This window comes from Calonectris borealis, chromosome 2 (genome assembly GCF_964195595.1).
Source record: "Calonectris borealis chromosome 2, bCalBor7.hap1.2, whole genome shotgun sequence".
Taxonomy (NCBI): domain Eukaryota; kingdom Metazoa; phylum Chordata; class Aves; order Procellariiformes; family Procellariidae; genus Calonectris; species Calonectris borealis.
The window spans coordinates 5,288,061-5,301,206 of NC_134313.1; the positions used below are offsets into that span (position 1 = coordinate 5,288,061).

The 13,146-nt window shown below is 39.8% G+C and overlaps 1 protein-coding gene across 3 annotated transcripts in view; it reads left to right on the plus strand.

Annotated features, from left to right (window-relative positions):
* AGO2 (argonaute RISC catalytic component 2) overlaps positions 1-13,146 on the plus strand; it is a 62,961-nt gene that overhangs the window by 8,905 nt on the left and 40,910 nt on the right. For all 3 annotated transcript variants that reach the window (XM_075141092.1, XM_075141093.1, XM_075141094.1), the window contains one exon: positions 10,283-10,478. In XM_075141092.1, the coding sequence (XP_074997193.1) occupies positions 10,283-10,478 (196 nt within the window). Of the gene's footprint in view, positions 1-10,282; positions 10,479-13,146 lie in introns of those variants that run through there.

A 13,146-nucleotide genomic window follows, 5' to 3' on the forward strand; every position in this document is an offset into this window, starting at 1 on the left:
TATGTGCTTTTAAACTTACCTTTCACAGACTCCTTAAAGTAATGCACAGACCAAAAATGGAAATTTACAGGACTAGGTGCCACATGGAGTAAGGTTTTGATAGTGACACTGCAGGAGAAAATTAGTTATGTCCAGAGAAAAAGATCTGTGGTGATTTGGATCTCCCTATAGTAAGATGCCATTATTTGCGGTCTCCTCCCATGTTGTTGCCGTCATGACTGGGGTGGCACAGTGCCACAACTGAGTTTTGGTTTGTATCAATATGAGAACTTAAGTTGCTTACCAGAAGCAGGTGGAGGGAAAAAACCCAAGATGTAATAGGAAAAAAAAATTTCTCATAGGGGAGTTCTGCTGAAAGCCTACACTCTCGTCATATCTCAGTTATTCCATTATTATGAAACTGCATTTTACCCCTCTTTTCAGCGATGCTGAAAACCACAGCCCTATCTCTTGAAACCGCATTAGATACTGTTGGATCTCTTGCATGTTGAAGATGCTGCTACAGTTGCTTTCACTGTCTAAAATGATGAAATAAATCATAACCTCGGCTCTTAACTGTGAATTTTCTATTTTGAAACTAAGCCACGAGAGGGTTCATGTTTTTGTAGATTAATGCAGTATGGGTATGGGGAAAGATTTCTTTTTCAAGGAAAGCATGACTGCTTCTGAGTTATAGCTCAACAGTTGAGTTTCGTAAACTAAAAAGTATCTTAGGTATGAAGACAACTTAAAATTTTTATTTTTAGATTTTACAAAAAAATACTGCTAGCCAAAATCTGTGAGGATATGAATGTGCTCACAAAGGTACAGTGCAAAATATGGCCATCCTAGCTTATTTCTTTAATAAGCTGAGGACAAATTATTTCTGTGTTTCATTAAATTGTATACAATGTGAATACCACAGAGAACGGGGATTTGGGGCCTCTGTGGCACCAGTTTCCAGCTGGGGAGGCACAGCACACTAGAAAGACATGCCAGCGGCAACAGAGTAAAGCCCAAGCCATTAGAGCTCGTTAAGCTTAGTGGAGCTTGTGTGCATGTGGGCACTAATGTCTCTAATAATACAGAAGGCGAGAGGAGAGGCATGGGAAGTAATGGCAAGGGATCTGGAAGGAGAAGGAAGGGAAGGGAAAGGTGTTGGTAGAAAGGTTGGGGGAGCAACGTTATGCTGAGAACTACAACTCTGGTTCAGGTGATTTAAGCTGTCCAGTGTCTGCTTGTGAGCTATAATACAGAGACCAGTTCATACTATTTCTAAGCGGGGAAAAAAATCTATGACATACTGAGATCTTGAGTTATAGAGGTAACGGAGTGTCATAGTGAGGTGTACAGTACTGATGCTGTTATTTGATAGCAGTTTGTGCGTGCAAAGGTGTTGAAGTACTTAGCCACAGCCCTTCGCCCCCCTCCCCCCCCCCCCAGCGTTAAGTACCCCTTGTTGAGCTCAGTTCTGCGCCTGACACTAGCTGGAATGACTCTGTGTGCTCTCCTCGGGACTGAATGCAAGTGCTTTTTCATCTGATATTCACACCAAGTAGTTTGGTGGAGACTTCAGTGTGTGCATTGAAGTAAATATTATTGGAAGACTCAGTACGGTCAAGTGTGATAAATAGCACTAAGAATGTTCTCCATTTCCCCCTTCATCGAGTAGAGGTTTGCCTGAAGATGGAGTTATTTTGTAGTTTGAATTCACGTTTAACTTTGAACTGGGTTGCTGACTTGTGGGTAAGCCATAAGCATCCCTTCCATTGTTTGGATGAGGCTCACTATTTGGATGACTTAACTCAACATTGCAGTTTGTAATTAAAAGCATTTCTCTGCATCTCTTAAGAAGGATTTCAGTAGTATTTTGTACAATTTTGCGTACAGGGATTGGTTAAGCCACCTGGCTTATTAACAATAAGGATAGATGTTTTACGCTCTGTATGCTCCTTGTGTGCTCTGATGGTGCTTTTCTGCCACTCGCCCCATTTGCAGGTGGCCAGTAGAGTGGTGAGAACCAGCTTGTTAGTATTTGAAAATTTGGAGGATGACTTTGAAGGTCTAGGCTGAAAGGAGAATGTGGGAGGAAAAAGAAAGTACTAACACTTGGTGTCTTTTGCTAATTGACATTGTCCAGAAGAAGCTTGCGGGCTAGAAAGAACCATTCTTAGTTTCTCGCCTGCTGCTTTCTTGCTGCAGCATTGATCTTTTCTGCTTTGGTTCTCTGGCGTTTTGTTCTTGTAGTCTTTCACATATTCTTATTTGAAACATGGTCATAACTTACAAAGCAAGGTGGATTGATGTCTTGTTTCTCCCTTTCATCTCTGACTGCAACACTTGCTCACACCATTGGTGTCTGGGAGTGATTCTGGTCTCTGTGTATCATATCACTTCTGGCACTGTGAAGAGATCACGTCTCTATCTTACAGAGGTCAAAAAGTAATCAGGATAACCAAGGGAGCTATAGATATGTAACTGATTATTCCAGACAAAATAATCATAGAATGATTTGGGTTGGAAGGGACCTTTAAAGATCATCTAGTCCAACCCACCTGCCATGGGCAGGGACATCTTTCATAAAAGGGTTGACTTGAGAGTTAACATTGCTTGAATTCTTTTGCAGTAAGTGACAATTACTCAATAAAAATCATGTCTAGATTAGGTCTACTGAAGATAATGAAATTACAGGTTTGAAGGCAATGCTGTTTATCTAACACTCTGACTCCTTGTTAAGGTATTTAATTTCATACTACAATGCTAAGAAATTAGAAGCAATCTGGCAGAGTGGGATCCCTGAAGTTCTCAACAGTCATACCTGGGACTTAAAATATGACCAAGTATGAGGACAGCTCCTTCATTTTTGCTCATGAGTATTGAAGCTAGCTCTGATAGCCCACCTCGGCATACGCAACGTGCCGTGGCTAGAAAGTGTGGTAGTCGCTCACTGAGAGACCAGAAGAACCTCTACAGAGGGGCTCCATCAAAAATGATGTGAAAGGCATCATATATGAATTCTTGACAGGATCCAGGCACAGTTTATATATGGTCAGAGTGAGAAAAGAAATGACAGAAATGTAACACATGCAGAAAAATATCAAGAGACTATGAGCTGCAGCTTTGAGTTTTCCTTATCTCGTAGAAAACACTGCCAGCTTTTTTCCTATCTTTCTCTAACGGCTCTTAACAGAAAGCCAGTGCAAAAGTTAAACTTCTGTCTATAACCTAGACTGTAAGAAAACTTGAAGACAGCCCAAAGCTTTTTTCAGCTGTGTCCTAAAAAGAAAAGGCTCAACTTCCTGTATTCCTTTTCTTGCTTTGACCATATATATATGTCAATAAAAACTCTGTGCAGATCCTGTCAAGGATTCGTATTGGATGTTTTCTACATTCTTTCTGGATTCCCTCTATCGCTGGTATTTGAATAGCTATTTGTGGAAACCCTGTTTCCTCTGCCATGGAGTGTACCCTCTCCAAATCTCCCATTCTCCCACTTCAAACTGCACTCCCAAAAGGGCATATTACCTGTTTGCAAGCCCAGTGACAGGCCACCAAGGTGGCTAGGGGAAGGAGCACGTGGCGTACCAGGAGAAGTTGAGAGAATCAGGTTTGTTCAACCTTAAGAAGAGAAGGCTAAAGGGTAATCTTCTGGCTGTCTACAACTACCTAAGGGGAAGCTATGGAGAAGATGGAGCCAGACTCGTGGCAGGTGCACCAGAACAGGGCAGGAGGCAATGGAGAGAAGCTGGAACACAGGAAACTCCAGTTGAGTATAAGGCAAGTTTATTTTACCGCGGGGGTCATCAAACACTGGAACAGGTTGTAAGAGATGTTGTGGAAACTCTGTCCTTGAAGATGTTCGAAACTTGACTTGACAAGTCAACTCCCTTCCAACCTACATTATTCTATGTTCATGGTACTCAGCACCTCTACAGCAGCTGCTGGAAAAGCCTTTTCAAGCAGATGTGTCTGTTCCTTTGCCAGTCTTGGTTCTTTTTAACCTGATCATGATAAACATGTTTGTCATTTTTTTGTTTCCTGCAGTTCTGGAGGAAAAACAGCTGATCGCTAGTTGAGGGCAAGTTATTAAACCCCTTTTTTTCCAAGGAGTGATGCCTCCTCTGTCTGTGTGGTGGAATTGGTAACTGACCTGGAGGCAGCAATGAATATGCACAATGGTTGTATAGTCCGTGCTGTCTGCAAGGCTGGGGCAGGCAAGCAAGGTAGATCAAATCAAGTGCTGCAGGAGAATTGAATTACATATTGAATTAAAATTCTGTATACTAGTATGAAGTTTGGCCGCCTTGTATTAAATACTTGGGTATCAAGTAATTAGTGTATCTAAAATACTTTGAAAAGCGCATCTTTTATTGTGCGGCAGTATCTGAAAACACCCGTAGTCATGATCCGGAAAAGGTGCCCTGTTGTCTGATATTAGAAACCTTAACTGAAAGTGAAGCTTCCAAATAAGGCTTCCTTCCTTCACCTTAGTTTCATTTAGAGACTATATTTTTAGAAAAATGGTTTTAGAAAGACTTCCTATCGACAAACATGGGTTGCGGTAGCCCAATGCTAAAACATGCTTTGAGTTGTGAAAACATCACCTGATTATTAAATATGCGTTAGGACTTGCCACACAAGGAAACTTACTGATATAATTACATTAGTATAATTATGCTCAGACGGTTTCCTGTGTCGACAAGCCCTTAGATGCAACTAGTTTGGCCCTTTCTTATTTAGTAACTCATTAGGCATCTGACTGCACATTAAAATTGCATAATTCTTTGCTAAAAAAACTTCTATGTGCGAGTATAGTGCTGACTGGCAGCGCTTCCAGGGTGTTGAGCAGACAAGCAGTTAAGCTTTAAAGAATGATGAAGAATGAAGGACAAAAGAAATGAACGCTCTATGTGTGGGAAATGGTTATAAATTAAATGTCTTGAAAAATCATCATTATACAAGTGCATGGATTTTGGAGTAGATGAGCTGAGCTCATTCAAAAGTGTGGCTCATTCACACCTTTTATATACTAGGAGTGTCTTGGCCAGCTGACTCCTTGAGTCACTCTCTTATCTCTAGTTTTGATCCACAATAACGTGCTGAAGTAGGAGCACACACAGAGACAGCCTTGCGTTTGTAGTCATGTTTTCGATTTGCAAAACTCTGTATTTGTAACAAAGCAGCATTTCTGGGATTGTGCAGAGTTCCTCTACCACCACCTTTCCCCTGCCACTCTCTTTTGACAGAGTAATTTTGCTTGATTATTAATTTTATTTTAGAAAACTGCCACAAGCTTGTTATTTTTCTAATATCTGTCTTTTTCCAGATTTCTTTTTTTTTGGTGGAAATTACACTTCTTAAGATTGATAACGATGAATGTTGAGTTTATGTAAATTGGATGAATTATAATAGGAAGTCTGATTTTTTTCATGATAAAAATAAGCCTAAAGACAGTATACTGGCACCTTATTATTCAATACCCAGCGTACCTTACTTCACACGTTGAAAACGGGGCTCTTGATGGTCTCAATCATCACATCAAGGCTGAAACATTCTCATTATTCATATTATCATCTAGCAAATGAGTGAGGAGCTTCTGATACTTATCACACGGATGCTCCAGTTTATTAGTCTTTCATCTTACTTCCAATTCATTCTTCGCTTGACAGCGCTTTAAAAGTAAACTCTAGGTATGCATGTAGATTTTCCAACGCTTTGAAATAGTGTCTCTCCAAAAGCATCATCTGCGTTCGTAAAGGAATCTCTGAAAAACAGAAATGGAGCAAGAAACACGCGTTGGGGTATGAATTTTGGCAGGTTTCCTTGAGCAGGGTGTCATCTCGAGCTCTGGTGTCCGGAGGTATCCCCTGTAACACACCTCACCACACTGCAAAACCTCCCAATAGGAACCTCTGTGCTAAGAAAAGCCTTCTCTTATCGGTACAGCTTCTGTCACATTTAAAAGTGAGGGAGTGATGGGAATTACGCAGGAGTGCTTGAACAAGGAGTTGGAGCAATTGAATCGCTTTGAATGTAGCAACTGTATTTTACGATTGAAACTCACGGTTTTTTCTTTGATAGGAAAGAATAACAAAACTATCCTTTCGTATCGGCACTGAATTCACTATTTTGTGACTCTGTACACTTCACAGCTGGTTGCTGTAATCCATTTTACACAAGATAGTTTGATTTTTGCATGCTTAATTTGAGGCAGTAGTCCAAAAAGTGAATTCAGATCAGTAGTTGTAATACTTAGGTTTTTTCCCTTGAAGTTCAATTCACATCCCTCAGTCCTATAGGTAACGCATACATATCTGTTTTATGTGGCAAAAATATAGGTTGACTGGTTATTAGGTCAATGCTGCTGTTTAATAAACAGTACTTATCTCTTGGAAGCAACACCCTGCCCTAAATAAGTTTGCCTAGGGAGTTGAGCCAGAAATAGCTTGCCTTTTTTTTTTTTAATTGGATTGTGAAGAAAAAAAAAATTCAAAAATACGTTTAACATGAAAATACAGGTCAGTAGTAGTCCTGCTTTCTGAACAGCATGGTTCTTCTTTTTGTTTGTTTGTTTTTCCTTCTCTGTCAGAGGTGCAGGTTGTAAAAGTGCGATCACACACCCCAGGAGTCTGTGCTTCTCCCAGTGTTTCACGTTATTCTCAAAACTGAATATATGCCCTCACTTTTATTTACTGTTTGTCACTAAAACTCCAGTGGAGGAATGTAATGATGTTGTTGAGCAACGTGATTCTGTTGATCCCTGAACACTTCTAGATATGGCTTTGTTACGCCCCTGTGAGAAGTAGTAAACGATCCCATTTTAATACGGTGGGAGGAGGATGTGTTACTTAATTACAAAATTACTTAATATTGCAGCATAAAAAGCTTGTGAGGGGGTTCCCCCCTTTACGATGCAAGTCTTTGTACTTCCAAATCTTGTAAGCTTTTTTTTTCCGTATTTCTGAAAACTAGTTGTGACGTACCAAATCAGGCACAGAAAAAGGAAGGGCAGGGGAGTTAGGATGTGGCAGTAGATACAGAAATGTTAGAAGGCATAAAAATAGCCAGTAAAGAGAAAGGAAATGCTTAATATTGATGAGATAATAGTTGACCAGGTAATAGTGGTAAGGCAATACATAATGCAGCTAGAATGCACAGTGTGGATAATAAGAAATGGAAACTTAAAATAAAAATGCCAGGAGCCTGGGCAGAAAATGAAAATATTTTCCAATGGGTGATGCTATAGGGATCATACGGAACAATGCAAAAAAAGTCATAGAATAACATTAATGACTAGAACGTGGTTTTCAAATGGGAATGTTCTGTTACAAAAGATGGAAATAAAAATAACTGCTTTAATGCAGTGATGAGCTGTAAAGCATTAAGCAACAGAATGGCTGAAATCATAGGTGGGAGCCAGATTTCTTTGGGAAAAGATGGTAAGTGAGATTCTGATGGAGTAGAGGTAGATGCTTGCTGCAGCTCCTCCTGATCTGATTTGGAGGTGGCTAATAGAAACCTTTGTCATATTGCAAGTACAAATATTTGTGGGAGTGTTTTTTTTATGTAACTTTCCAGCTGTAGTGATAATGCTATGAATAACTTTGTTAATTGTCGTATCTACGATAGAGGGTTCCTTCCAATTAATGACACAGAAACTCTGTAAAGTTCCTGAAGTTCCCCAAGCAAGGGGATATGGTGGCTGTGGGGGCCACCTGAGCGAGTTAATCACCTTCAGAAAAATATTTGAAGTAAGCAGAGGTCCTGTAAGTGTTCAGAAAAGATGACAAATCCATGTCTCACACAAGATGTGCAGGAATTCAAAATAAAAAAATTGCCAAAGGTTGAGCGGAATTAGTCAGCTAAGTATTTTGACTTGCCTTCAGGGATGTAAATAGGAAAGGTCAGATGCAGAGGCAGATGGCTGCTTGCAGTGAGGACTGGATTATAGATAAGAGTCTAGAGCTATTGTGTGAAAACTATGAAGATACTTTGCTTCATTTTTCAGTACAGGTGTTGACACTGCAGAGGCAAGGTGGATAAATAGAATAATATTCAAATGAGAATTGCTATGTTTCCATTGAAAGCAAAAGTGAAGGAGTTGGTGTATTTAAATTAGGGAGACAGAATAATCTTTTATCACAGAAACCTGAAGTTTTAGGTCATGGAAATGCAAGTCTTTAGCATCTTTAACATATTGATCAAGTTAGTGCTGGAGAATCACAGACTTTAATGGCAATGTTTACGAAAGGAAGGGGGGAAAAAAGCAAATTGAACTTCTGTAACGTGACATCAAAAGGGTTTATGCCTCAGAATATGTTTGGAATACAAGATCTGAAACAAGCTTCCCAAATATAAAACACATGAGAACGCAAGATTTTTTAAAATAAATAAATAAAACAAAATAACTAACAAAACCCCTATCATATTCCCAATGTCAAACCAAACTATCTGGATTCTGGTGAAATATCTGATATGTGGGGAAGTTGGTGCTGAAAGTCAGGTTAACAGAATGGTAAAAATAAGTAAGGAGATGCTGATGAGTGGGAAACTGGCCATGAGGAGTGTTGAAACGTAAAGTGGGGAAATGATGCTACTGAGGTTGGGAATAATCTTGTTTATTATTTCGTTAATGATCTTATGCATAAATGTTAGGAATAAGTACATGACACTTAATCATAAGGCATAGGAGGCCTTGTCAGAAAAGCAGGACCTGAGCATCATACAGAAAGCAGTAGGGTAATAGATATGGGTTAAAATATATATATATTAAAGATCATGTTACGTGGGAGTTACTAGTGAACTGGGAGATGATCGGTCATAAACAACTGAGACAAGCATGCACGTACTGACTGGTCACTGGATGGCCAAGAGCTGCCATTATAAGGCAGTGGTGCAACAGGCAAATGTAGTTTAGGGCTCATTAACCTGACATTTCCAACTGAGAGATGAAAGGATCAGTGCAGTTGTGCTGGACCCTGATGGGACCTCATGTAGAATAACACTTGGTCTTGTTCAGGAAAGCTGAGCTGAAAATGCATTAGCTTGGAAAAACGGCTGGAAGGATGAGAATGAAGCCTGGTTTATGAGAAGAAACTAATAGAAGTAGTATAGCCTAGAATTAAGAATTAAATGGGAATTTCGTTTAAATCTAAAAATACAATGAGTACTTAATCTAAAGGTCTGTGAGTATAACCTGACAATGAATAAATAAAAATGGAAGGATGTTTCTGAGCATTAGAGCATCACAGTTCTGGAACAGCTTTCCAGTAGGGAAAGTGAGGGTGGAAAAGTGGTGACTGATCTGTTAATGAGGGGATGCGTATTGTTTCTGGTGCTAGCAGAGGACTGAATTCGATAATCCCAGGAAACCACACCTGGATTCTTACATAAGTAATGAGAAGCCTCCTGGGTTATTTTGCTGCAAGTTATTATTGCTCCAGACCACAGAAAACCTGAGTACTGATGCTGCAGGAGTTTTGAAAACTCAAGCTGGTACCTTATGCATTTCTCTGTGGATTTTTGATGGCATTTCCTAGATTGAAACGACCACTAGCAGCTATTATGCTTCTTTTTTTTTATTATGCTTCTGTTTCACATTGTCTGATCTATGGCTGGTATTTGAGCTCAAGAATACAGTACAGCAGCAGTAGACTATTTGCTCTGTTTGCTTTCTGTTTAAAGGAAGCAGTAGGATATAGTTTAATTCTAATACATAGCGTTTTCCAGAAAGCTGCAACATGTAGGAACAGCTTCTGTTTTTCCCTCTTTGGCAAGCTGTGCGGTATGGTCATTAGAGCAAAATGTATATAGCTGAAATGCATGCATTGTATTGGCTTTAGATGCATGCAACTCATTCAAATGTGATTGCAAAGGTGGTTTAAGTGGTAGAAACTCCATTTCATAGGTGTTTGCTCAAATAAACGTGGTTAGGTTACTCGCTTTGGTGTCTGTTTTGAAACCGAGATTCTTCCCTGCAACCAAGATCTGGTTCTCACTTTCCCAGCAGTGCCCGCTTGGCCTCTCAAGTTCCCACCCATCTGACTTGTAGTGTAGGAAGATGCAACTGGTTTTAAGATTTTGTTCAGTAATCAGGGCTAAGAAATACGGCAAATGGTGAACCAGCATGGGAAGAAGTCAGAATTCATGGACTCCTGATAGCAGGGTTTTTTTTTTCTTTTCAGTTTTTAGATTGTTTAAAAGAAGTTACCTGAAAAGTAACTAAAAAGAAGTAGCCTGTAAATTTGTTTAACTGTCAATTTGATATAGCTTATGGCTAATATGTGCTTTCTCTGTTTTTCAGTGCTTGCACCTCCTCCACCGTTGCCACCACCAATACAGGGATATGCCTTTAAACCCCCTCCTCGACCAGATTTTGGCACTTCTGGGAGAACAATCAAACTGCAGGCCAACTTCTTTGAAATGGACATTCCTAAAATAGATATCTACCATTACGAATTGGATATAAAGCCAGAAAAATGCCCTAGAAGAGTTAACAGGTAATACTGTGCTTTGCTTTTCCTCAGTTTATTTACATTTTGTTTTCATTGAGGGCTTGGAGGATGTGTCTGTCTTTAGTCATTGTTTGTACTGATCGCTTCCAACTTTGCATATCCATCAACAGGCATTTTTTTTTCCTCCAAATCTTACTGTACCAATCCAAGATTTCAGTGCTAATTGTCCCTTATTCTGATTGAACTTGTCAGCATCTTAAGATGCTCCTGATCAAAGCCACTGGTGACAGATGGATAAATTGTATTGGACTCTAACGGAGCTGGGTCAGTATAAACCAACTTGATAAATATGATTCTTAGTATTGCTTGGTTAAATATTGGAGTGCAATTGGCTGACAAGCCCTTTAGCAGGGAGTTGGTGTTACCAGCTTGTTTTCCCACCTTCCCCTACTGACAAGGGGAGGCAAAACCCATTTGTTTGTGCAGCTGCAAGAGGATCATGGAGGGACTAAATTAGGTAAGAAATTATCCTTCATCAGTAGATTCTATATAAGGGAAAGATACACTCCTGAGCCAGATAGCAAGGTGAAAACATGAATCAGTTGGCCAAGGAAACAAGCAATTAGGTCTTACATTTTGCATGTGTGCCCTATTAGTCACAGTGTGGCAACATCATTGACTTGAAAAAGAGTAGTGTTGCCAGAAGTGAAACTTGAGAACAAGACTTGGCCCTAACTGGAAACCGCAAGTGTCATCATCGTACTACCTACATCTTAACTGTAGAGTATCGGAATGGCATCTTTATATATGCAAGAGCAAAACCTTTCCTTTATTAAAAAAGGTCACGTGGGTGGAATATGCAGTCATGAACATGAACAAAGTGCGGAGTCAAAAAAGCCACCCGAAAGCCAAAGTTTTCTTAACGTGAATTAATAAACCGGAGTGCATTATCCATTGTTATACTAAAGAGTTGGTAATGATAGCATTTTCATAAAGCAGCATCACTACGCTTTGCTGTCCTGTTGGTTTTTTTTCTGTGGTGATCTATTATAAATTTAATTTTTAAGCCAGTTGGGAATTGAAAACAAACACTGTTGTAAGTGAACTCTCTCCTGAACTCTCCTCTTGCCCAAGGGCAACCCTGCTGATTTCACTGAGATACTCTTACTGCATTGGAGCACTGAAAAAAATTTTCAGCAGTCACTTTTTTCATAGTGGGAGCTGAGAGAGCTTTGCTTTCACCAACCAATATCCCTGCCACCAGCTCCAACCCTGACAACTGGCATGCTGCTGACTCATGCAGATTGCCATGCCTCTGTAGCTCCTCTGGGAGCTGAGTGCTGCACAGCTCTTGCGTGTGTTGTAGTTCTGTGTGATCACGTCCGTTACAGTCCAGTGTGTGGGTGCTTGCTCATCAATGGAAGAAAGCATAATTATTAAATAATAAAGCAATTTTTCTCACTGAAAAGGCAGATTATATTCAGTAGCAAGTTCTTTCTCCACTGACAGCTTCTGACCTGCTTTGCTTTATCAGGTTAGTCACTCCCTCTGTTGTGGTAACAGGAGCAAGTATAAATCTACATAGATTAAATGCCTTTTGCAGTAAACAAGGATGTCATAAATGCATTCAACAGTGGTATGGTGCATGTTTCTCAGTGCAGTGTAGGAAGAATACAAATTGGATTCACTTAATGAAGTGTATTTATTTCTTTTGAGTGCTTATTGCTGCATGCGTTACCCTGTAGATGTACATGCACTCACCTGCGCCTGGGTTTTTGTGAGCCGTGACCTTTCAGTCCTACATGTATACCTATATTTTCCTGTGCTTATGTATATATGTATATATATATATATATATATAGGATTATGCAGGATGCACATATAGTCCAATTCTAAATGGTAGTTTTTTCAGCTGGCTTACACGTTTCTAGTATTTTGGTTATATAATTCAGATATATATAAATAGTTTTTATCATTGCTTTATTTGTTATAACCTCTAGAAAGGATAGAGGGAGATTTTATTTTCATTTACACTACTCCCTCATTTGTCCCAGCTTCATTCTTCAGTTTTATTCTAGGACTTACTGTGGCTTGGACTATGACCCTGCAGACCCACTGCAGGGATGTGTACAGTGTACATGCAAGTTCCACGCTGATGAGACGTGAGCTGGAGCAGGACTGGAAAACACACAACTGAGACAACGTGCTGCTGTGCCAAATTAATACAGTCTAGCTACAATTCTTCACATGTTGCAGAAAGTCCAGATCTATTTGGATAGTTAGATAGGGGGAGTAGGCAATGTGAGTTTGGTTCTGCACCATGGATGCCCTCAGTTTAATTCATGAGGACGGCTAGGACTTGTACAAGGTTCAAGATGAACTTTGCTTGCAGTGCTGGCCCCGAGATCTTGGTGTGCTTGCATGATCTCAGTAGAATAGCAGTCCCAAAGGCTGAAGTTAGTGAATTGGTAACTTCATTTCTTTTAACATCACATGGCAAAAATAACTTACTTTTCATTAAGATGTCTCCACCCACAGCTGAGAAGCGCCATCGCTGAATATGGTTTGAAGCTTGAAAACCTTAATTAACTGCAAGTGTTCATTTTTATATGAAGTAGTTCACAATCGGAAGAACTTGCTCAGTAAGAGAATGGGGTTTCCATTGCTCAGTCTTTAACTCAAGGTTGAAAAACACCTTCTTCCTCCCACCCTC